We start from the raw sequence: 26,341 nt of genomic DNA, 5'->3' as shown, positions 1-26,341 counted from the left end.
TTGTTGGTAGACTTTTGATGACTTCTTCTATTTCATTACTTGAAATTGATCTATTTAAATTATGTATGTCCTCCTGGTTCAGTTTAGGTAATTCATATGTCTCTAGAAAGCTGTTGATGTCTTCAAGATTTTCTATTTTGTTGGAGTATAGATTTTCAAAATAGCTTCTAATTATGTTTTCTATTTCAATCGTGTCTGTTGTGATATTTCCTTGTTCATTCCAAATTTTAGTAATTTGGGTTTTCTCTCTCCTTCTGTTTGTTAGTGTGGCTAAGGTTTTATCAATTTTGTTTATTTTTTCAAAGAACCAACTATTTATTTTGTCAATTTTTTCAATTGTTTCTTTTGTTTCAATTTCATTGATTTCAGCTGTGAGTTTAACTATTGGTGTTGCTCTGTTCTTCTTTTTCTAGGGCTTTGAACTGTATTGTTAGGTCATTTATTTGTTGATTTTTTTCTTCTTTTATTGAATGCACTCCATGAAGTAAATTTTCCTCTAAGTACTGCTTTCATAGTGTCCTAGAGACTTTGATATGATGTGTCTTTGTTCTCATTTACATCTAAGATTTTTTTTCATTTCCTTCCTGATGTCTTCTGTTATTCATTCATCATACAATAGCATATTATTTAATCTCCAGGTGCTGCAGTAGTATCTGTTTTTTACTCTGTCATTTCTAATTAATCCATTATGATCTGATAGAATACAAGGTAGTATCTCTATCTTCTTGTACTTGCTAACATTAGCTTTGTGGCATAAAATATGGTCTATTTTAGAGAAGGATCCATATACTGCTGAGAAGAAAGTATATTCGTTCCTTGTTGGATGGTATATTCTATAAATGTATGTTAAGTGTAAATTATTGATTGTGTTTGAGATTTATGGTTTCTTTGTTCAATTTTGGTTTGAAGGATCTGTCAAGTGGTGAGAGAGGTGTGTTAAAATCACCTAGCATTATTGTGTTGTGGTCTATTTGATCTGGCATTGTGAAGGATTTGTTTGACATATATGGATGAGCCACTATTTGGGGCATAGATATTTATGATTGTTATGTCTTGCTGATTTATGCTTCCTTTAAGCAGTATGAAATGTCCTTCTTTATCCCTTCTGACTAACTTTGGCTTGAAGTCCACATTATCTGATATGAGGATGGATACTCTGGCTTTTTTGCTGTGTCCATGTGCACGGTATGTTTTTTCTCATCCTTTCACCTTTAGTTTGTGGGTATCTCTTTCTATGAGATGAGTCTCTTGCAGGCAGCAAATTGTTGGATCTTTCTTTTAATCCAATCTGCCAGTCTATGTCTTTTGATTGATGAGTTCAGGCCATTAATATTCAGGGTTATTATTGAGATATGATTTGTATTCCCGGTCATTTTGTTCATTTTTTTTTTTTTTTTTGACACGACTTGGTTTCTCCTTTATTTGGCTATTCCTTTAGGGTAGTTCCTCTCTTTGCTGATTTGCATCGTTGTTTTTCATCTCTTCCTCATGGAATATTTTGCTGAGAATGTTGTGATGCCGGCTTTCTTTTTGTAAATTCTTTAAGCTTTTGTTGATCTTGGAAGGATTTTATTTCATTGTCTATTCTGAAGGTGAGTTTTGCTGGGTATAAGATTATTGATTGGCATCCGTTTTCTTTCAGGGCTTGAAAAATGTTGTTGCGGGCCCCTCTAGCTTTTAGGGTCTGGATTGTAAAATTTGCTGATATCTGCGTATTGGTTTCCGCCTGAATGTAATTTGATTCTTTTCTCGCTCCCTTTAAAATTCTGTATTTAGTATGTTAGGTTTTTTCATTATAATGTACCTTGGTGTGGGTCTGTTGTAATTGTGTATTTGGAGTCCTATAAGCCTCTTGTACTTGATTTTCCATTTCATTCTACAAGTGTGGGACATTTTCTGATATTATTTCATTGAATAGATAGTTCATTCCTTTGGTTTGTTTCTCTGTGCCTTCCTCAATCCCAATAATTCTCAAATTTGGCTTTTCATGATATCCCATAATTCTTGTAGATTCTGTTCATGATTTCTTACCATCTTCTCTGTTTGGTCAACTTTGTTTCAAGATTAAATATTTTGTCTTCAATGTCTGAGGTTCTGTCTTCCAGGTGTTCTATCCTATTGGTTATGCTTTCTACGGAGTTTTTAATTTGTTTTGAATCAAGAATTTCTGTGTGGTTTTTTTTCAATGTCACTAACTCTTTATTGAAATGATCTTTTGCTTCCTGTGTTTGCCCTTTTATCTCTCGATTGGTGCAATCATTCAGTGCCTGCATTTGCTCTTTCATCTCATCTTTTAATGCCTGCATTTCATCTCCTCGTGATTGCTTCCCTGATCATTTTAATTATGTACATTCTGAACTCTCTTTCTGATATTTCTTCTGCCATGCTGTCATTGGATTTTATTGCTATACCATCTAGGTTTGTTTGGGACATTTTCTTCCCTTGTTTTCTCATATTGCTCAGGTATCTAACGCTCTAGTAGTGAAAATCTGAGATATTGCAGTTTTCCCCACATTGACTTATAGTGCGGCCCTCCTCTGCAATGCTCCTGGTTGACTGGGTCTGGGCTCCAGCAGGAAGTCTCACTGGGCCAGTCTACTCCACGATGTTCCCTGCGTTTCTGGACTACTGCCCCATCCGGGGAGCCCAACCAGTGGGAGAGATTCACCCGGTGGCTCTGAGTTGGTCCCAAGTCTCTCAATACCTTCTTTTCTTGACTCCTGGGTCTTGTCAAAGGTCCTCTAGTCTCCTGTAGGTGTCTCAGGAAGGGAGCTGCCCTTCCAATGATGATGGTCACACCCTCAGGAATGATTCAAAATGCCTGCACCAGCCTATAAAGAAGCCTCTGGCTAGCTCCACTATGCAGGCAGGCTGGCTTGTCTGCTGGCTTGCTCCGCGATGGCGACAGACCTCGGTGCGGTAGTCAGGCGGGGTCTCTCAGTGATGGTGTCTGTCTTTGGCCTGGTGGTTGCGCGGGTTGGCTGCCCGCCACATAGCTCTGCAAGGCAGGTGGGTGGGTGCCCGCCTGCTACCTCCGCGATGCAGGCGGCCTGACTCACCCGCCAGCTCGCTCAGCAACTGCGACTGACCAGTCGCACTTTCTTTTTAACATGAAGAAATCCCGGGCTGGGGAGATAGCTCAGCTGGTAGAGTGGTTGCCCCAGTACCGCAAAAAAAAAAAAAAAAAAAAAAAAAAAAAAAAATCCTTTAGAATTTTTTAAAAATCCTTTAGAATCCTTTAGAATTCTTATGGATTGGGTTTACTGATAACGTACTTTTTTATTTCTGAAAAAAATATTTTTTGTCATTTATGTATGACACTTTTGTTTTCTCAATTATTTTTTCAGTTGAGTTTCTTTCATTTAGTACTTTGCTGTCTCTCTCAATCCCTATTGGCCTGCAATGCTTCCCCAGCAAAATTCACCAATATATTATAAGAGCTTCCTCATATGTGACTAGTCAGTCACTATTGACTTAATGCAGTCAAGATTTGCCCTTGGTGTTGAGGGGATTAATTCATTATGAGGTCAGACCCCTAGTGGTTCAGTCACCTCCTGAAGATCCCAGCTCTGTACCCTGATGCATTGAATACCAAGTCTTCAAAACAAAAGCTTTAGGGACAATCCAGATCCAACCACATTAACAGGTAACCGAGTTGTGTGATTTATCACCTGGGAGAAGATTCCAAGTTTTTGACATGGAAGAAAGCAAACCTTTTATAGTAATGGCCCCCTATTCTCTCCTCAGTTAGAAATGTGAGAGAACATTATGGATGCATTGAGTACCAAAACCTCTTTCTGACAAAGGACTGGAAGATGTGCCTTGTGTCTCCAAGTATGTGAGAAGAACTCAGGAAGATGTGCTGACTCCAAGCATGTGAAAAGACCTCAGGAGAGAGAGATGCTTAGTTCACCTGAGGTGGCAGACCTTCAGATCTTGGGTTTCTGGCTTTTACGACATTTCTTCATACCCTAACATAAAATGTAATCCACAGAATCTCCAGAAGTAAAGGATTCTCATCACCAGTGATGGTGGGCATTTCACATCTGACTCCTGACCAACAGAGCCTCTTCCATGATTTGATCATATGTGAGAGCCCAAATCACCCCCATCCCAATCCTGGCTGTTGAATAAGGGCCTCACACTTGCCAGTCAAGCTCTGTGACATTGAATTAATTTCCTTTTTTATTTTATTTTGTGACGAGTTCTTGCTGAGTTGCTGAGACTGTCCTCAAACTTGTGATTCTCCTGATAAAGTGCCCCTGAGTTCCATCCCCAGTACCAACAGGAAAATTGTATGTATTTATCTTGCAGCTGTATATCTTAAATACTAATCAGGAATTAAGAGTCTGAGTGTTTCATACATGCACATTAATGGACTACTGGCATATTGTGAAAATTAATTGCCATGGCAGTAGAGAGAAAGATCATGTTTCACTATAAAACTAACACTTGCAGGCTTGCAGATTCTTCTTTGGCTTGTTGTCTCTGAGCTATTTTGCAACTCTGTAACCTGCCTGTTTCTGCTGCCTACCTGAAAATTGGACTGGATCCTGTTCTTTCTCTCATTTTATGAGTTCTTACCAAATTTTCAGTTCTTCTCAATTCCTACTGTATTTGACTAAAATGCTCCAAATATTTCCATATTTTCCCCACATTCCTTATTTAAACCTCTCAGCCACTGAGCATAGTGGCTCATGCCTATAATTCCAGCTACTCAGGTTGCTGAGGCATGGAGATTGCAAGTTTGAGACCCTCCTGGACAATTTAGCTAGACCTTGTCTCAAGTTTTTTCTGTTTTCTTTTTATTTGTGTGTATGTGAGAAAGAAGGTGTAGAGTGCTGGGGATGAAGCTCAGTGGCAGAGTGCTTGCCTGCTAGGAATGAAGTGCAATCCCCAGTGCCATAAAAACAAGGAATTAAAAGTTGTCTCTCCATGTCTTACATGTCTCTAAGTTGTTCTATAGCTGGCCTTTCCCCTGAATCTGAAGAATCCCTGAGAGCTGAGGCTTGCTTCTAATCATATCAGAATTGTCTGGATCAATGACAGCATGCATGCTCTGTAGTGTTTCCAATTCTGTGCCCAATTCTGTTATTGCCACTGTGTTGAGGACCACAATCCTGGCCAACATGGCATATTTCAGGTTTTCTCAGAACTGGACAGTTGTTGGTGAGGTGATCAGTTTATTTCACTTTTCCCATTCTGACCATCTTCAGAGTCTGATTGTACCACAGCACATCCTTAAAAAAAAATTTGCTCTTGGTGTTGGATTTTTGACAGTTTGATTGTAATATATCTCAATGAGGTTCTCATGGGGTTAGTCCTGTTTGAATTCATTAACTTTTTTGATTCCAGTTTTCTTTATTACCAAATTTTGTTTGGTTACCAAGTTTTCTGTCCATTATTTCCTCATACCTGCTCTTTGTCTCTTATTCTCTCTCTTCTCTTTGCATGACATATATTCATCTGCTTGATAGTAAGTTACAGGACTATGAAATCTATAGATAAAACTATAGAGCAGTAAAAAGATCACTCATTGCTAGAACTATCTGAAAGATATTATATATTATTCTACTTTTAGAAAAAATAATTCAAATCTTTTCTTGAACTATTTCTAAAGTCAAAATTGATTGTTCATTTAACTCTTCATAATTGAAGTTTTCCCAATTTTGTCTTCAAAAATAAGTTACTTAGCTAATCATTCTACTTAGCAAAATATTTTTGATGTTTTGTTTTTTATTCAATCATATGTCAAAAATGTATGATGACGTTCATCTTATTTTCATTTTAATCACATTTTCCATAGCACCGTGCCATTTGGACTAATAAATTTTTACACCAAAAGAATAACAAAATTTACCAAAGTTTTTTGTGTTCCATATTGCTAAGAAAATAGCTTTAGTATAGTAGTTTCTCAAATTTGATTGTACATTTATGGAAATGGCACAAAAAGTTGACAAATCAAAATGGTGGAGAAAACCTGAAGCAATTATTTTTGTCTTTTTCTCTATTTAGCATCCCAAGACAATATCCTTAGAGGCATTTTCAGTTGTTCTGGCACAGCTAATTGGAATTAATGTGGGATTAACTTATGATGACATCTACAATTGTTACTGTCCAGAAAGTACATGTGTAATGAATCCTGGAGCAATGTAAGATGTTTTTAATATCAAATTTTTATCGACTTTTGGGAAATACTTGTAGTATTCTTTGATATGTAATTTCTCACAATATAATGAGTAAGAATATTTTTATTAAATATATACATGCTTATTTAAAAATACTTGAGAGTGAGTGCAGGGTGCTATGGAAAATGTGATGAATAGTTTCTTATTCAATGTTACTATATAGAGATGAAGTAGATATTGATGAGATCATTCTTTAATAGCTTGTTGTTGTCCTTATTGAGAATCTCAGAGAAATGGTTAATTTCAAGACTAAGGCAGAGAAAATAAAAATGAACCCGTGATATGCTGTGTTTGAAAATAAGGACATGCCCAGAGATTTATGGAAATACATTCTAATCAATATAAGTCTTATCCATAAGAAAATCAACACATCAAAATGACTTTCTCACTGGTAGAACTAATTGAAATGGTGTGTCATTGTTTAGGGTGGCAATGAAACAAACACTACAACTGTCACATAGTAATGTGACCAAGATGCATGATATAAGTCTAATCATAAAGGCATATTTCATAAACCTAAATTGAGGGAGGTTGTTAAAATAATTAACTTTTAGTTATAAACCTTTTCGAGGTCACAAATGCCTAACAAAGCATATGCACCTAAACTAAGGAGAGTTAGTGTTAAATGAAATGCTTCCTTGTGAACTGAGTCCTATTGTTATGCAATGCCAACATGGTGATATTTGGGGATATTTGATGGATTCACAGGATTAGGTATTAATAATATATCTTTCTTTCCTTATTTTTAAGGTCCTAGTGTTACAAAGAATTCACTTGTATATAAGAACTACATATCAAAGTACTTAGAATTATCAGGACTCTGCTGGTATTTATTAACTGTTAACTATTAAGCAAAATCTGTTTTGCACTCTATTTGCATCATTGCTCAATTTTTGAGCTTGCCCTAAACAGTATGTGAAGATATAAAAATTCTGGTGCTGGGTTTGTTGGCCTGGGACTTATAGTCCCTGCACTTTGGAAGCTGAGATAGGAGAATCCTTTGAGCCCAGAACTGGAGACAAATCTGGGCAGCAAAGTGGGCCCTGTTCTTCTCCAAATGGTGTAGAAATATAAAAAATAAAATCAAGGATGAAAATGGAATTGAGGGCTTGTGCATTATATATTCCTTAGTGTTGAAAAACTATGTTTAATTCTCTTACTACAAAACAATTAGCCATGATTTTTCTATAACATGACAAATCATCCTTTATTCCTTAAAATTTCCACCTAAGTTCCTGGGTTTGTTCCATATTCTTAATGGTCATTTGAGCTTCTTGTAATAAAAAACAATGTTGAAAAACATAGAATATACTCTAATAGAATTTATGTGCAAAGCATTTTGAGTGTTTTGTCACTTTAACTTCCTCTGTTTTCTGTATGTCTATTATAAAGAATTACAAAGGAAGTAAAATTACTGCTTTCGCTTATGAATTATATTAATAAATAAAGATAATATCTTCCCCTTTGGCTCTTCACTAGTCCAGAATTCATAGCACTTTCTTGAAGAATGTTAGTTTGATTGTGACTTTATTCAATTTATCTGAGGTATATAATTTAATTTTAGACGTTCCCAAGGTATAAAGGTTTTTAGCCGTTGCAGCACAGATGAATTTAAGCAGACAATTGCACGACCCCAATTTGGATGTCTTCAGAAGAAAAAACTTCTTCCAAAAGTGGTTTACCAACCACAATCAACTTGTGGAAATGGAGTTATGGAAGGTGGAGAGGAGTGTGATTGTGGCCAGCCAGAGGTCAGTGATAAACTTTCACAAGAGTCAAAGATTTGTTTTTGTGTATCTTACATAGCCTTGTAGATATAGGAAGAAGACATGTTTCCTTAGTTATTGTACCATTTTATTACATAATTATGATAGGGAGAAATGGGGCATGCAATGACTGACATATTATGAATTGGATGCATTTGATGAACTTAAACTGTGGATCAGCATGGCATGGATACTACTCTGCAAACCTCTAATCTTTTCTTTTATTTGAGACCTACTGGATTTTTATTTAAATATTTTTCTTGATTTAAAATTCTATGTGCTTCCTTTTAAAAAAATTCTCACTTTACTGAAAGAAAAAATTTACACAAATTAAATGTAGCAGAGTTTACTTAGAAAAACAAACAAACAAACAAAAAAAAAACCAGCTCTTAAATCAGGGAGTACTCTGGGCTAGCCTGAGAGGCTCAGAAATGTCTACTTAGCAATGGAGGCAGGTGGTATTTGCAGGTAGAAAATGGATGTGGTGTACAGAAACAGCTTGATTGGTTATAGCTCAGCATTTGGTTTATTTGGGCATGGTGTGATTATCCATTTGTCGTATATTTACATGGTCTGATCATGTGATTCAGTCTGTGGTTGACTGAAGCCCCACTGATGTGATTGGCTGACACTCCGCTGTTTGTTAGAATAGACTCTAAATTAGCTCTCAGTTTGTTTACATAGTAAGATAGATTGCATTTTTGCTATGCTATGTGGGAATTCAGAGTACAAAGTAGGGAGGCAGTTTAGGTCAAATTTAATTTAAATTAATAGTTCCCCTTTTTGAGTCAGTCTTTCAATTTGGAAAGAGTGAGCAAAAGCTTGAGTCTTAACACCATTCTCTGTCACCATCATAAAAAGTTTGTTTGATTTCAGTATGGAATTAACAATTTTGAATATCAGATCAACTGAATATTTCTTTGGGGCCCCATTTTTTTCTGTATTCTACAGAGATCATTTGACTTACAGTATACAGACTGGATGTTTAGTCTTTACCAGGAGTATTCTTTCAAAACTTTATCTTTCAAAACAAAATGTTTAAAAAAATGAGCCAGAAGAGGAACCTTTTACTTTAACTAAGTACCTTGTTTGTGGATTTCTTGAAACGAAGCTTCCACTATGCCCAATGTATTTATCCAATGAAACAGGAAGTATTAGATATAATATACATTCCCTTCTGTTGAGCCAATGGTTCAATGTAATCATATAATCTCAAACAAATTTAACAAGAGCAATTAAAGAACTTTACTCTGCAAATGCAGTCTTTGTGATGGAGATAGTTGTATTAGCTAATTTTGATACGAATCTCTAATTATAGCCTCATTTACATTTATGATAATCAAGGTAAGGAATATTCTGCAAAATGATGCTCACTTATTCGAGATGTACCTCAGCTGGCAAATTCCTATTTATTTTTCAGTTTGGACCAATGTTCATTTCTAGTTGCTTACCAAATAGCAATAATTTTGTTAGAAATCGACTTTGACCCTTTATTTATACATGTTGCTACATGGAGTTTCCAAGGCATGTAGTTAATCATTAAATTCTCCAAAGATGAAATTATACCCTGTGAAGACAACAGGTAATTCCCTCTGGGATGCCCTGTGTCTTAAGGATCAACAGTAGAAAAGTACTGGTAATATTTTCTTAAGGATCCATTATTGAAGCATTGCATAATTAGAGACTACTTAAATGAAGGATTAGGGTCATAAAGTTTCCTACAAACTATTGTTTTATCTTTCTTTTGATTTTCTTACTCAATTTATGACATAATTTAACTGCAAATTCCTCAAACATGTCTTGCCTATTATCATATTAGGAAATCTGACAAATTGCATAGTTAATCTAAAAAGCTCCTGTAGAAGGGACCTGATGATGGACTTGGAATGTCATTGAAATTTGTTACACACTGAATCAGGGAATCTCTTAAGATCATGTAAGGATTTTAGGTTTAAGAAGACATATCCAATATTCTGTTGTTTCTTGTGGAGAGGATCAGTTAAGAAATCTTACTTATTGCATTGTTTTGCATGTATAAACAGAAAGGAAATACAGGGAAAGAGAACAAGGGAAAAAGTTTTCATGGTTATAGGAGAGAGAAATTTTGACTTGTCCTCTCTGGAAAACTGTCTATGTTTAGGTTGCTGTCTTCTTCTGAAGAGAAACCTCCATGGTCAGTTTTAGTTTGAGGTCTACAATGAGTGTACAATAGGAGCCCACTTGAATCAAGTGATGTAGCTACAAGACTGGTGGCTGTGAGATGTTGATGGAGAGAAAAACCGAGTGTGGTCCTTTACAATGAAATTCATGGATAGTTCTTGCATCATTTTGAAAGACCTAATTTCCCAAATTCTAGATCATGAAAGGTGGTGTCAACAGTTATTTGGTGGCAAAGGGCATCTTTTACCTGGTAAAAACATGCTTAAGGAATGATGCAATTGAAATCATATCCTTGCAATCGTGAGTGCTGTTAGAGTTTATAAGAGCAGGAGACACATGAGGTCCCATTATTAGGTGCATAAGCCTTCACGTAACTATTTTTATAAGGGGTCAATCTGTATTTTCCATGGGAGGTAGATCTGATTGCCTTCCAATAATCTGTGGCTAAGGCAACTCAGTCAATTCAGTTAGCTTTGTGTTGGTACTGTTGCGTTTGTAATGCCTTATTTGACTCCTTTAAACATGTTCAGTAAAACAAATATCTTTAGCAATAGAGACTTCTCCAGGAATTTCCCAGAAAAGGAACCTATTTTCTAAAAAAATTTTAGATACTTTTATATCGTCAGGTTTCCTGCATGGGAAAGTTTCTATCAAAGCAGAAGACAAACTTTAAAGTTGGTAATTGAGTGCAATCCATCTGTACATATTCAAATGAACCAACAATTATGGGAAATGCATCACCTGTACTATCTTACTGGGATTATGAGTTTGATACATCAAAGCTTAGTTATAAACCCTTTTAGCAGTTTCGGAAGTCATTCTATCAGTATTGTTTTCATATTTTGGATGATTTTATTTATGATGAGTCATAGACTGCAGTTTCAGAATGTATTTTTTCCATGTTGATACCTAGTCTCCTTCATTGGAAAGACTATTCCTTTTCATATTGTTTTAGTTTGGCATATTTATTGAGAGGTAATTCATCATATTTCATTTGTATTTTTATAATTTTAATTATAATTACCAACACTTCCTGAGAGTGGAAGACAACAATGGAATGTACCAGGGCTGTCCAGGAAGAAGAAAGAGTTGTGAGGAAAGGATGGGCACAGGGCTTATGGTGTTTTTCAGGGAGAAGGCAAGGTAGGACAGGGTACATGATTTAGGACTAGCTAGCTCAAATAATAATGCTGGTGGTCTGTGACCTACAGAATTGGTACCTAGTTGTCAGTGTCTCTCTCCAATATTGTTATGAATTAGAAATATATTGGCTTGAAGTATAAGTGTTAGATAAAAATAGTGGTTGGGGTTATGGGTTATGAACTGGTTGATTTGCATGTGAAAGTCTTTCTCATAGGCAAATTGTTCACTATCTCTAAGTATTTAAATTAGCTATTCTTGGCAGGGACAGTCTCTCCATACCAGCAAGGTTCCCAAGTCGTAAAAGCATCATTAAATATAGAAAATAGAAAATATGATTAATATACATGCATGGCTATTAATATGCAAATAAGTTAAAAATAAGGAAAATTCTAAATTCAGCTCATAAGTCATACTAGTCACCTTTTAGGGGCTCAACAGTCACATGAGATGAGAGAACTTGATAGCACAGAGAATATTACCCTCAGAGAATTAAATTCAAGACATAGTTATGTGTCACTTAACAATGAGAATAATTTCTTCATCTTTAGGTCATTTTTTTTTTGTACATTAGACAACCTAGATAGTATAGACTACTATTTACCTAGACTATGTAGTATAAACTATTTGTCATAGGCTAAAACCATGTGTAACCTCTAATTATAATTAATATTACAGATGTTTGTAATGTAATGGTATGCATTTATGCATCTAAACATATCCAAACATAGGAAAGGTACAGTAAAATTATGTCATAAAAAATTAGAGTTGACTAAGACACTTATCATGAATGGAGTTTACAAGACTGGAAGTTGCTCTGGGTAAGCTGGGAAGTGAGTGGTGAGTGAATTCAAAGGCCTAGGACATTACATTACTGTAGACTTTATAAACACTACACTTAATATATACTAATTTATTAAAAAATATTTTTCTGCTGTAAATAGAAAATGAACCTTAGCTTACTGTAATACTTTTACTTTATAAATGTTGAACCTTTTAAAACAATTTGACTCTTGTAATAACAGCTTTAAAAACAAGGACATTTTACAGCTCTACAAAATACTTTCTTCTTGTCCTTTTCCTTTAATCCTTTATCTATTTTTATATAAGTTCTTCCCTTGTAATTATATTTTGATCAAAAACTAAGACAGAAACACACACATTGACTAGCCTCAGCCTGCACAGGATCAGGAACATCAATATCACTGTTTTTCTTCAGGGGCAAAAAGTTGCTTAGAGCAAGTTATTCATAATAATACCATCTTCTGAAAATCTCCTGAAACCTCTGACTAAGACCATTTTATAGTTAACTTTTCTTTTAATAGAAGAACACTCCAAAATAATGATAAAATTATAGCATAGTAAATATACAAACCAGAAACATGACTATTTATCATCTTCGGGAAGTGTTATATACTGTACATATAACTCTGTGTGTGATAATTTTATGTGATTGGCAGCTTATTAGGTTTGCTTATACCAGAATTGTCACAAAGTAATATGTTGCACTGTGAAGTTACAATGACTAGGCAATATGAATCTTATCTCTACCCATTTTACAGGACCACATCTTTTATATGGTCTGGCCTTGACAGGGTGCAAGACTGTATTATTGAGAAACTGTTTCTAGATTAGAACTTATTATGCAGCACATGATCATATGATGAATAGAAATAAAATTGTGTAATAATTGAGAATCTCTGTGCTTTGTTTTTAATTATAGTCATGTGATTTTAAAAAATGCTGCAATCCCACAACTTGTACTTTAGTTGGTTCTTCAGAGTGTGGCAGTGGGGCATGCTGTAACAAAGCCAATTGTAAGGTAAGTTTTCAAATATCCCATGATTTTCCTTCATGAATTTTTTATGTTCTTATGCATCCCTTCCCTTTTGTAGCTTCTTGTGATCACATCTTTCAAATAATTTATATTCTTTCCTGTGGGCTTTGTTTTCCATCAAGTTATTAATCAGGTATAATTATTTTGCATCCTTAGAACGTGTTTTTAGAGGATACATTTTATTCCAAATGGGTAGATATTAATGGTATTTTCTGTCATTTTTATCATTTCATATGTTTAAATTTAATTAGTGGCTCCTGATGGTAGCCAACAGAAACTCAATTCACACTTGGTTAATTACAGACTGAGAGGATGCCCTTAGGGCTAATTCAACATCCTTAGCTCCTGTTTTCACTGACCCTGTATGCAAGTCCCACTCAGTTCTTACATACAATACTAACTCCATATTATTTGGGTGTTATTTAAATTCAGGCCAGGTCATGCCTGAATATAACTCTTCATGACTGAACAACTGATGACACAATTTTGAATAAACCACCTTAACCACACATAGTTAACACGCAGTGTTCCAAGAAACAGACAACCATAATTCTTATTCTGAAAACTGCAGAAAAAGAATCACTGCAGAAAAGTCAACATTATGTAGTGTATAAAATACTGAAGTAGCTTTGGCAAGGTTTTCTTTTTCACTCTGTGGACTAGTGAGTAAAGCCAAAAGTTACTTGTTTACAAGGTGTATGAATGCCAAGGACAGTCTTAAGGTTTCTACTTCTTAGACCTTTCTGCTTTTCCATTCACCAGAGCCCTTGTATTGACTTTTTGGTCTTCTGAGCAGTATATTGCTATCCACTTACATCCTAAAGGGTGGTTCTTTAAATGGAGATAATTGCTCCATTTGGTAAATGAAAATTCATGACCCAAATTGCTAGGAGGGCCTCAGTAACAATAACTGAATGCATCAGATCTGATCATATTAATTTTATTGTATATTACAGTGTAGAATTTGACTTTTGCTGTCATTCAAAGAGTTATACATGTTTTATGCTCTGCCATTAGTGTAGAAAGCTTCATATTTTCTTCTTTGTATTCTTTCAAATAGAAGTGTCTTTAAAAATTTATTCCTTTTAGTTTTACAAAATAGTAGTATTCTTTACTAACAATGAGGTTCCTCGCAATATTTTTCCTTATAAATTTTCAACTTAGACAAACTTCACACAAAGACATGAAAGAAAAGAGTTGAACCAACTGATTTATAACAATAATGAGGAAAGTATTTCTAACCAGAACTTCAATTACTATAGGTGATTAAAAATTAATTGGTACCACATTATAATAATTATGTTTTGGACAGTTTAATCTTCATAATGAATAGTCAAAGAAAAACAAATATTTCAGAAGTTTAAGTAGAAGTTTTGTGTAAGTGCATGCTCAGGTAAATCTTTTCTCAAATATTAACAATGATTTTACCCTCTATTTTGGATATCTTTGCTTTTTTGCTAGCAAATCTCAAACAAGCCTTCTCCATATGTGGTATAGTTCGGTCATTACCTCTTCTTACAGCTGTATTCCATACTAATATTTCAAAAAGTAGAAAGATTCTCTCTTTCACAACATCCACAACAATTGTTAGTTGTAAAAGGAAAACCCGATTGAACCTGACAAATATGCATCTTTTTTCTTTGTCTCAAAGATGTTCGAAAGAGGACACCTATGTAGGAGAAGTAGAGATGACTGCGATTTTCCGGAATATTGCAATGGAACATCTCCGTCTTGCGTGCCTGATGTGAAAGCTGCTAATTTAGAACCATGCAATAATGGGTCTGCTTATTGTTTGAGTGGAATTTGCCGAGATCCGAGTAGACATTGTATGGAGTTATTTGGAAGATGTAATTGTTGTATCTTCTTTATCTGGTTTTCACTTTTAAAGTGCAGTTATTTTAAAGTCAGTAATCCTAGAAAATGTTATTTTACATTTACATTTGAAAGTAAACTTGTAAATCATAGTAACTTTGATCTATGTCAAAAGATAAAATTGGCCTAGTAACTACAGAACAAATACAATAGGATATTTATCAAATTTCAGGTGATTGGTAGAAGAGGAGTACATGATTAGAATATGACTTACAAGAGAAAATGATGAGTTTCTTAATATCTGTACTGTACTACAGATTTTCACATTCTTGGTAGTCTTTAGTTATTATTTGTTGTCCTTGTATTACACAGTAGAAGTCTTCAATATTTCATAGCAGATGGTGGGCCTTGTCTCCATGTCTCTCTATTGACTGCAAGCACTTTTAACAACTTTAAATGATTCTTTAAATCTTAGTAATTGGAAATTCTTATTGTTTTCAGATGCTACAAATGCTCCTTATCTGTGTGTTGAAGAAATAAATTTTCAAAATGATAAATTTGGAAACTGTGGAAGAGTCTGTTCTTTTGGGTATGCACTTAGAGGATACTACATTTTCTGTGTGTATATATTGCGTATATACAGCAAAGTCCTATGTAATAGAAATGAGAAATGAATACGCACTTTATGTTTCACTTCATAAGATGGTTCATATTACAAATACTTTTGGTGTTATAGTCTGAATAACATTTTGAAATACCTTCTATTTTGAATTGTTATTTTCCAAGTATATTAGAAAACTAAGTCGCAAATAGGTAACTTTTATGCTTTTTATTGCCAGGTCTGTTCTTTGTGGAAAATTAGCTTGTAGCTGGGGACATACAAGTTTAGCACCTCTGAGAGATTATGATTTGCAGTATACATACCTTGCCGGCCATGTATGCTTGTCGGCACATTTAAGAAATACTTCAAGAAAGGATGATACGTTTGCACAGAATGTTGCTCCTTGTGGTCAGGAAAGGGTAAATACAATTTTATTTGATATTATTTATGGTGGAATTGTTTGTGAATGTATGAATTTGTGTGTATGTGTGTGTGTGTGTGTTTATGAATGTGTGTGACAGAGCTTACTTTTTAAATTTATAATCAATGCTAATACTTCTGGCTACTGCATGATATCCTTTAGTGAAAAGATCAAAATTTCTGTTGGTCAAAGGAATTTTTGCTTCATTATCATGAATTTTTTCAGTAGATATTTGGACTACTGAATATAAGCCCCCATTCTCAGGCAAGGATATGGTCTGCAATAATTTATATAAACCACAAACAAAAAGAATGAAATAATACACATGAAGATGTCATAAAAAAATGTCACAAGAATGCCAGTTTCTCAGAACAACCTAATAATAAGAACATTAAAGAGAAATTTAAAGTTAAGTATTTCCTCTGGTAGTGATTGATAAGGAGAATTAATTTGGTTACAAAATAAGTAAAACATTTATGTTGCTTATTGACATATACTCTTTAAAGTTCCTCTGAAAACACAATATTCTTGTTAAAAGTCTTTCCCTCATAAAACACAATAATAAAACAGTTCGTTATACTTTTCTTTTCCATAAAGCTTTTGAGAATCCTAAGAAAGGATTTTCAAATTAGTAATAGGAAAAATCAGTTGGTTAATGAAAAGGTGCATAATTATCAAATAGTTTAGTGCAAATAGAATACTTGAAGATGTGATAATTTGAGAAATAAGCAGAGGAAAATGCATGTGAATAGTACACTTATCTCAGAATGGGAAATGAAACTCTCAAATAAAAAGAAAGAATTAATGAAAAAGGAAAATACCAGGGGTTGATCATATTAAAAAATAATCTGTTGTCCCTTCAAAAACCACTTAAAACAAACTGAAAAAGCATTTACTTTAAATTTAACTTGAGAAATATAAATATTTATTAACTAATTTTATCTTTTGTTAGAAAAACACAACCAGACTAATGTTCAGTTTGGAATAAAATAACATAAAAATTGAGTTGATCTTTGTCTTTGTTTCCTGGCACATAGGCACTAATAAAACTCTTAGAATTTCATTAGTGATTGTAGTTTCTTTTGTTATTCATATTAGGCCCTTTTCAATCTCCCTTAGTTTGTGTTTATTTGTGTTACTCTCACTGGTACCATCAGAGCATGTTTAGTTAATGAACGAGTTGATGTTTGTTTTCTCTTTCTCTATCCATGGCGATAGACAATAAAGACTTGCTAAGATATTAAAGAAAATTAAAATGGAAACTTGCCTGAAGAATGCTTGAGCAGACAAAGTCATTTAGGCCTTGTAAATGACCGTAACCAAGTTTGATTTACAAAAATAAGTAAAATGTAACTTGACCAGTTCTTTGTAAATTCCTGTATTAGAGAATTCAAGCCAAACTAGTCAGAAGCGGCCAACTAACTTATGATCATATTACTAGGGACTATTCAGCAGGATAAATCAAATAAGGAGGCTGTATAACTGCAACCAATCAAATACAATAATTCATTTCCTTTCTTTCTTGTTTCTTCTGATAATAACTTCCCTCCTATGTATCTTCAATACAGTTTCTGAAAAACTACTGGTTTGGAGATGCCCAATTCATGATTGTTGGCCCAAATAAACTTTTTAACCTTTGGTACTTTGCTATGTCTTTCAAACAAAGACAATCTTCATATACAAAGTATTCCATCAGATAACATGAGAAAAGCCAGACATCATTTTAGAAGATGCCTCAAGAGACATTCAGATTAAATTAAAATTTCAGTAGAGAACTATTAACATGTTATGTAGAATCTGCATTGTAAATTATTATAGTTAATGAGCTTTTACCATATGCCCAAATGGCTTTTGTTCATTTGTGTGCAACCAGTTCTTTCACTGGTTGTGAGATGTTTAATAGTACCCCAAATTCAAAGATGAATTAACTGATGTTTGGAGAAATTCAATAACTTTTGCAAGAATACTCTGCTAATGTGAAAGATAAGAGGTGTTTGGAACCCTGCATGGGACTCACAAGGGCAGTTGGGAAAGCATGTTTCCTCCATGTCACAGAATAAAGCCCTGCTTCCTGAAAAGAGAGAGAGAGAGAGAGAGAGAGAGAGAGAGAGAGAGAGAGAGAGAGAGGTGGGGAGAGAGAGAGGGAGGGAGGGATTATAATTATAGGTGGAAAAAAAGCAAACTTGTTGGGAGCATTGGTCTTTAGCATCAATGTTAAACAGGGCCTTGGTTTCTGTGAGTAAAGCAGTTCTTGCACTGAAAAATAGCTGTTCCATAACTCATGGCTTGAACTTGAAAGAGTTTAAATTTTATTCTCATCAAATATTAAATGAAAGTAAAATGACTCCTGAGGGTTTTTATGAGTATAGAAAAGAAAAATGCATGAAGTGCAAAGGCAGTTCCTAGTCAAAATAAATATTTACTACAAGCTGGTTTTGCTTGTTCTTACACCAGTTTATAATAATTAAGGTGTAGCTCTGCTCTATCAAGGGAAAAATGTTTTTGCAAGATTTAATACTTAATAAAGTAGTAGCATACTATGTTGATATTGACTCCAATAGTTTTTCTAAGAACCAGCCAATGTTGTGATATCTGATTTATCCATTTTGCATAGCACTCTTCCATATAATTTTTACACCAATTGTGATCCCTCAACTCTTGAGTTTATATTTAAAGCTTATGCTGGTGGTGGTTACTTCGATATATTTAGCTTTAACATGTTTTTTAGGTTTGTAGTGGCAGATCTTGTGTTCTTGCACATACCCATGTGGAAAAAGCAAATTGTAGCTCAGAGCACCAATGTGGAGGACATGGGGTATGTAACAGATATCTCTCTTTTTAAATATTGTTATGTCAATAAACTTTTACAGGATAATTATGTTCAGAATTATTTGATGTGGAAATTTCTTTTATAAAATTGCAGTTAAGAAGGAAATTACATTCCATTATTTACACATATATACATAATTTATGTTTATAATCAGATTGTTATAGTCCTCATGAGCAAATGAAGCTTTGAATTTGTGAAAATGTAATGTGAAACATTATGACAATGCTTTAGATTATGAAATTTTAGAACTGGATTTATTAAGCATTACACATACATTATACATTTATACATATCATTTAAATTGAGTGGGCATATATTTCATATATTTATAAATATACAATGTATTTTTAATATTCACACTGCCTGTCATCTAATAATTTTATGAAATAATTTCTTTTCCATTGACATTGATTTCATCTTTTGACAACTTCAGTTTATTTCCTTTTATGGATCTTCTCTACTGTAGTCCCAAATTCATAAATTAATGGACTTTCAAATAATATTTTAATTACTGCAAATAATGGTAGAAACAGACATTGTTGTGCATTGAACTTTTCACATTTATATGGTTTCTTAAATTATTAGCACTGAAATCTCATGAGCCAAACTTATGCAACATTTAAATTTTCATGAAAAACTATACCAATTTTTGATCTCACATATCATGTATGAAAATGTGCATTTCCTCATATTTTGACTAGATTATTTCATCAGTCTTTTTTAAGTCTTCTAACATGCCAAATCCATCTCTGACTTGCATTTATTTAGTATTCAATGATACAGGGCTTAAGTATGTATTGTCATATCTGACATTAGTATTTGTATTGGTCCATCCATTATTAAATTAACTGCTAGGTTGTAGAAATTGTCTAAACTTTTGTCATTATGTTTTTCCAAGCATACATTTTGCTTTGTTTGTGACCAGAACAGTGTCTTTGGCCGTACTGATGCTTTATATAGTAATTCAATTCAAACAGAACCTGTGTCTTACGTCAACATTTTCCCTCAAATTACACACATAATCTGTTACTCAGAATCTTGTTTCTATTTTTTTCTTTTCTTACATGGTTTTAATTTAATCTTATATTCAATTTTTGCTAGAGGCTATTTCTGAATTCTTCATTCTGTTACTGATGATCTGTTTATTCACTGATCACATTTAAAGATATTTTCAATCCTTCATATGAATATTGGCATTTGTACTTGACTATAAAGATTTTTCCTTTTGTTTTTCTTTCTTCATTCATAGACATTGGCTTATATCACAGCTCTCTTTTCAAAATGTGGCATAAATTAATAATAAAGATTAATTATCATCACTTTACTCTTTCTAGCTTCATAAACTCTATAGTTTTCTAAAATAAAGCATTTTAATTTATATCAATACAAAGGGGAATAAAGGGAAGGGCGGGGGAATAGGAATAGGAAATGAAGTAGAATGAATCTGACATAACTTTCCTATGTACATTTACAAATACATCACAGTGAATCTCAACATCGTGTACATCTACAAGACTGGGATCCTAATCAGAATAAGATATACTCCATATTTGTATAAATATGTTAAAATAGACTCTCCTGTCATACATGACTAAAAAAAAAACAAATAAAAATCTAAAAAAGAATGTTATCTACTTGTACTTAAAAATATGAAAAACAATGGCACTATTTTATTTAAAAATATATTGCATGTACGTTTATGTCACTTTTGTTGTAAATTTGTTAGCTGTATTAAATTAAAACTGCTTATGCTAAATTACAGTATTTTAATATTTACTTGGTCTAACACAAAAAATTAATTTAGTTTTATGTTCTTCATTTTGTTTGACTTTGGTGTTAGGTTTGCAATAGTAATTTAAATTGTCACTGTGATCGAGGATATGCTCCTCCAGATTGTGAAGAAGTAATGTCATCACCAGGAGGGAGCTTCGATGATGGGTTTTGGCTTAGAGCAGGTTAGTCTCCAGATCAGTGTTTTCTAATTGAGCTTGTGCTCCCTTAGAAATGGTCTACAATATTTTTTTGTCCTTTATGACAGTGAAGCACCTGACATGTAGAGAGTACAACTGTGGAACTGAGATTTCCATTTTTACTTTACCTCTTTAAATAACCACTTGTGTCTATTTTGTATCCACACTTTAAATTTTAACCCAGAAGTAAGCATTATCTCAGGAGATAAAGATTCCAGTAGAGCAGGGAGTGGGGCTGCAGGAGAAGATTCTTTAACTGTTTGCAGCCTTTAATGGCACTTCTAAAGCCAGAAAGAAGGTCAGAAGTCGACCATTTTATATTTTTATAAGATAGACCAAGGCAATCTTGTATCAAAGACCATCAGGTAAAAGTTCCCACTGGGATTTAGTCAGGTCCCTTGGCTGTATAGCTAACACACAGCTGTTTGTCAATTATCTCCCATGATTCTACATTTTCTGCTCTTTTCTCAAGGAACCAGGGAAAAGTTTCAATAACAAATTCTAAAAAACTGCACCATCTGTATCTTCTTTATCAGGCTTCCCCATGATTTAAGCAGTCTTAAGCATAAACATAGGCATAATAATATAGAGATCTCCTTCTTTGGACCTTAACTGTCCTGCATTTTGCATCAAATACTATATATGCTGTATATACATAAATACTCACTCCTCTCCTTCCTTTCACCAACACACATCTCTTTTAGGAGCATCACACTCAGCTTGACAAATGAATTCCCATGTGTCTGTGTCAGTCCCTGTTGAAGGAGTTAGTTGTCATGTCCTGCATGACTGTTTATTCAGGGCTACATGGACTGGTCAATGAGATGATTAGAAAAAATACAGACAGACACAAAAGTAGAGAAAAAACTGGGGTTTGGTGGTTCAGCCTGCCTCTGGTAGAAGACTGACCAGGAGCACACTCAGCACATTTATTACATAGGTTTCAACATCAGAAGGATTTATTGTGAGAAAGCTTCTTCAAGATAAAGAAAACAAAAGCTGAGAGTAAAAGCAATCCAATTAGAACTTATCATCTTGCACCCATTATTCTCTTCCTCCAGGCAGCAGACATCTGAACCCAAGGTTATTAACTAATAAAATTCCTTGGCTAGCAAGGAATTTCCCTTTGATCAGGGCTTCACCACACAACTAGGCAGATTTCAATCAGTGCTTTTGTACTGAAAAATTCCCTAGGGAGGTGTTATCTCTATTTTGGGACAGTTCCAAGACCCATAGTTCATGTGCTGCTCCTGAAAGTATGTCTTAATTATTTTTCCTCTTTTATTGGTTACACTTAAGGTTTTTTTATAGTGATTAAAATTTTTTTCATGCTCTTTCTCATTTGTGTATGTGCTTTAAGTTTTTTTTTTTATGGTTAGCATAAGTGTTATTTAAGAATATTATCACAGAGGTTTTAAAGGTGACATCTACTTAACTTGGTTAGCATAAAAATCTTCTAGATTTTTACTACCTCCAATTTATTATTTGTGTTAGTTTAAACTTAAATACTTATCATGGCTATAATTAGTATTGACTGCTTTGACTTTTAACCTTCATACTAGAGATTGAAAAATATTTCCATATGACCATGGCTATAGTGGAATAGTCCAAGTTTGATTGAAAATTTACTTACACCTATAAGTTTTATACTTTGTTGTTTTCATGACAGCAATTATTGTCTGCTTCCATTCCAAACAATCCATTAGGCATTTTTTAAAAGCTTGTTGAATTGTGATGAAGGTCCCTCAGCAATTGCTCGCCTGAGAAAGATTCTATTTCTTTTTCATTTTGGAAGAATAGATTTATTTGTTACATTATTATTGAATGAAGTTTTATTTTTCTTTTAGAACTTTGACTGTCTCATGTCATTCTCTCTTGATGTGAAAACTTTTTGTTGAGCAATCTCTTGATAGTCAGTTGGTGATTGTCTTTTGAATGGTGTGACACTTTTCCTGGTTTTTGTATTTTGTCTTTAACATTCAGAGTTTGATTATAATGTCTCCCTATAAATAATTATTTGGGTAGAATTAATTTGGATCCTTTGAACTACCTGGATTTTTGATGTTCATAACTCTCCCAGTATGTCAAGAGTTTGCAATTACTTTTGTTAATTAAAAATAACAAAAACAAAAACAAACAAAAAACAGCTTTCTCTGCCTTACTCCACTACTTTTTCTTCTGGAACCAACATAATGAATTCCATAAATCCTAAAGGTGCTTTCCACTTTAAAAAAATTTTTTTTTTCCTTTCCTTTCCCTTTGGCTGACTTACTTTGAAAAACTTGTCTTCAAGTTCACCGATTCTGCCTTCTACTTCATATAAACTGCTGTTGAAGCTCTCAGTTGTAATTTTAGTTTTTTCATTTAATTATTTAGCTCCAAGATTCATGTCTTATCCTTTTTGTTTTGATATGTATTTCTTCATAGATTTGTGCACTCAGATAATAATTTTTTTCTTATTTCAGTGAATAATCTGTTATTTATATCTCACTGAAATACTCAAGACGATTGTTTGAAATCCTTTCCACAGAATTCACATATTTTCATTTCTTTATTTTTTATTATTGCAGAATTATTGTGTTCCCTTCTTTGAGTTTCATTGTTTCTTGTTTTCTCTAAATATCTGTGCATATTTTTCACATCTTTTGCATTGTCTCTTTCTAAAGAGTAGCATAGGAACTACAGATGAGTCCTAAGATGTTGACGATATACAGTGCATTGGCTTTGGTTCCAGATACGTGCATTTGCATAGTGTCCACGTAATTTTGTAATTTCTTCAGCTATAATCAGAATCAGTGATGCCTGCAATTGTTTCAATGAACTAAGCTATAGGAGGTTGTATGCCTTTGTGTGAGGAGTCGGGCTGCTCCATGTGCTGGGGGCAAGCATTGGCTGGCTCTCTGGGTTGTTTTTCCCACAGGGTTGGGCAGTGGGATGGAAAGTATGGACAATCATCTAGGTACTTTGTCCCAGAAGATTGGGAGCTACATTAACCTGGCTGTGGACTTGTGCACTTCTATGTGAACTTTTAATAAGGAGCAAACCTTGTGCTTGGAGATATACAGTGCTACTGATCCCTGGAGCATGAAACTTTCAGTGGCTCTGGTTTCAAAATGAACCCATGCACCCGCAGTATTGGTCATGGAGTACAGTCTGTGGACATTTTCTCTGGAGTAGTTTAGCCATGTAAACTCCAGACATCTCCCTAAATTGCCTTTGGGGGTTATGAAGACTAGAGGATACTCCACCAGCACAGGCTTCAGAAAATTTTGACATTGATAGAGACTTTTGAAGGTTTCCTGTTTACCTTTTCCCACTGGGTGAAGTCCCTTTTGTTCTAATTGTTTTCTAATTGATACACAATATTCTAATTTTTTCCCAATTGAGACACACTACTCCAAAGGTTGAATATTTCATTTGCTTTGCAGTGCACATTTCATGAATCTCCATGTTCTATAGGTTCTCCATTCCCATTCTGTATTCTTATGCTCACCATTAGATACTGTGGACCATATAGTTGTTAATTCATAATTTGGTTTCTTTGATATAGAAGGGATATATATTAAGCACTTGTCTTCATCCATCTTAATGACATCTTTTCTTTGTTCATTCTTTTTTATAAACCTTCCTCTAATTGGTAGAATGACCTCCTTAATGTTGTTATGTAGAAGTGAGTCTCAAATTGACACATATTTGGGAAATTTCTCATTAGACTTTTGTGGTTCCTTGGTTAAAATTCTAACATTTAGAAAATATTGTCTCCATCATCATTGTTGTATGTTATGTTTTGAGACTTCATTATGGGCTATTGTCCAATGATATATTTTGATAAAAGCCCCAGGTGCAGATGAAAAGAATGTGCATTCAGTAATTGAAATGCTCTTCTGTTAATATCTATTACAGTAATTTGATTATATTTGTGTCTAAATATTTTATACAATGACAAAGTTTTTAATTATTCTACCATTTATTGATACAGTATTTTAAAAAATTTCTAAAAATGACTTTGGGTTTGTCTATGTTTTTATATTCCCGTCCATTTTTATCTATGTATTTTGATGCTATATCATTGGGTACATACACATTTGGAACTATTTTACATCATGATGAGTTGTATATTCTACCATTATGAAATGCCTTTCTTGGTTTATGGTACGGATTCTTACATCAGTTTGTTTTGGTTTAATCAATTTTAATCTTACAGTGTAAATTTAAATCATTTTATATTTCTGTATAAATTTAAATATTATCTTCAACCTATCTATGTCATTATGATTACAGTATGGCTCTTAGAAATGCAAGTTGGGCATTGCAGTTAAAAGGTAAATAGAATGTTAAGAGTATTTTAAAACAAAATGTTTACTTTCACCTACTATTTACTTTTTTCTAGGACTACTCAATGTTGCAGACGTATTTCAATTTCTACGTAGACCTTTCCATTTCACCCTGAAAACTTTCTCTTGCATTTCTTTTTACATATGTTTTGCAGTGACCAATTGTCTTAGTTTTTGACTGTCCTTAAAATGTTTTATAGAATCTTAATTTGTGAGGAAGATTTTCAGCAAAAGTGAAATTCTCCACTGAGAATTGTCCCATTGAGCAGCACAGACATACCCTTGTTGTATCCTGGATTTCATTTCTATGAAAATATAGGTGCAATTTCATTAATCACCCCAATAACATAAATTTATTTTTGCCTTCATTTTAAACACATCTCACCCTTGATTGTGCATAGTTTCATTATGATGTGCCAAAACGTGATTATCTTTTAGTTTATTCTGCTGGAGTTTACTGAGAAAGTGAAATGTGTGGATTAATCACATTTTTGAAGTTTTGGCCAAAAGTTTTAGCCAAAAAAATTATCTTTGTATTAAGGTTTATTTTTATTTAATATATTGGGTTTCAGAAATTACATTCACTCCATGGATTATAGTCCTATAGGTACTAAAATATGTGCAGGCTCATGTCACCACCACAGCAGTTGTGTCAAAGATATATTTTCTCTCTAGTTACCACTTTACAGTCATGTACCACTGTCAATCTCTGGCAACAAACAATCTCCTTTTTGTCCACACAGGTTTGCCTTTTTCAGAATGTCACGCATAGCGCACACATATTTGAAACTCATTTATGTTATCAAGTGTTTCAATTTTACATTCTTTATTATTTCTTTCTTTCTTTGTACCAGGATTGAACCCAGAGGTGCTTAACCACTGAGAAACATCCCTGGCCTTTTTCATTTTTTATTTTGAGACAGGGTTTCACTAAGCTGCTTAGGTCCTTGCTGAATTGCTGAGGCTGGTTTTGAACTTGTAATCCTCCTGCCTCAGCCTTCTGAGCTGCTGGGATTATAGATGTGTGTTACTGCACCCAGCCTATTATTTCTAAGGAGATTCCCATTGAAAAGATGCACAATAATTTATTCAGGCATTCATTCATTAAATTACTTCTAGGTTGTTTCTAGATTTGACAGTTGTGGAAAAAACTGCTATAAACATGCACACAGGGTTTTTTGTATGCCAAACTTTTTTTTTTTTTTTTTGGTGGGTGAATACTTAGGAGTGAGTTTGATGCATCATATGGTATGTGTTTATGTCTAATGTCACGAGACACAGT

The 26,341-nt window shown here is 33.9% G+C and overlaps 1 protein-coding gene across 1 annotated transcript in view; it reads left to right on the top strand.

The window, feature by feature from the left end:
• LOC124982703 (A disintegrin and metallopeptidase domain 3-like) overlaps positions 1–26,341 on the top strand; it is a 100,417-nt gene that overhangs the window by 58,065 nt on the left and 16,011 nt on the right. Inside the window, exons 10-16 of the mRNA XM_047549667.1 lie at positions 6,016–6,152; positions 7,753–7,939; positions 12,978–13,076; positions 14,743–14,938; positions 15,405–15,492; positions 15,743–15,923; positions 20,596–20,710. Of these exons, the coding sequence (XP_047405623.1) occupies positions 6,016–6,152; positions 7,753–7,939; positions 12,978–13,076; positions 14,743–14,938; positions 15,405–15,492; positions 15,743–15,923; positions 20,596–20,710 (1,003 nt within the window). The remainder of the gene's footprint in view (positions 1–6,015; positions 6,153–7,752; positions 7,940–12,977; positions 13,077–14,742; positions 14,939–15,404; positions 15,493–15,742; positions 15,924–20,595; positions 20,711–26,341) is intronic.

This window comes from Sciurus carolinensis, chromosome 4 (genome assembly GCF_902686445.1).
Source record: "Sciurus carolinensis chromosome 4, mSciCar1.2, whole genome shotgun sequence".
Classification (NCBI taxonomy): Eukaryota; Metazoa; Chordata; class Mammalia; order Rodentia; family Sciuridae; genus Sciurus; species Sciurus carolinensis.
Note: the sequence above shows the minus strand (reverse complement) of the source record. Positions and strands in the feature narration are given on the sequence as shown.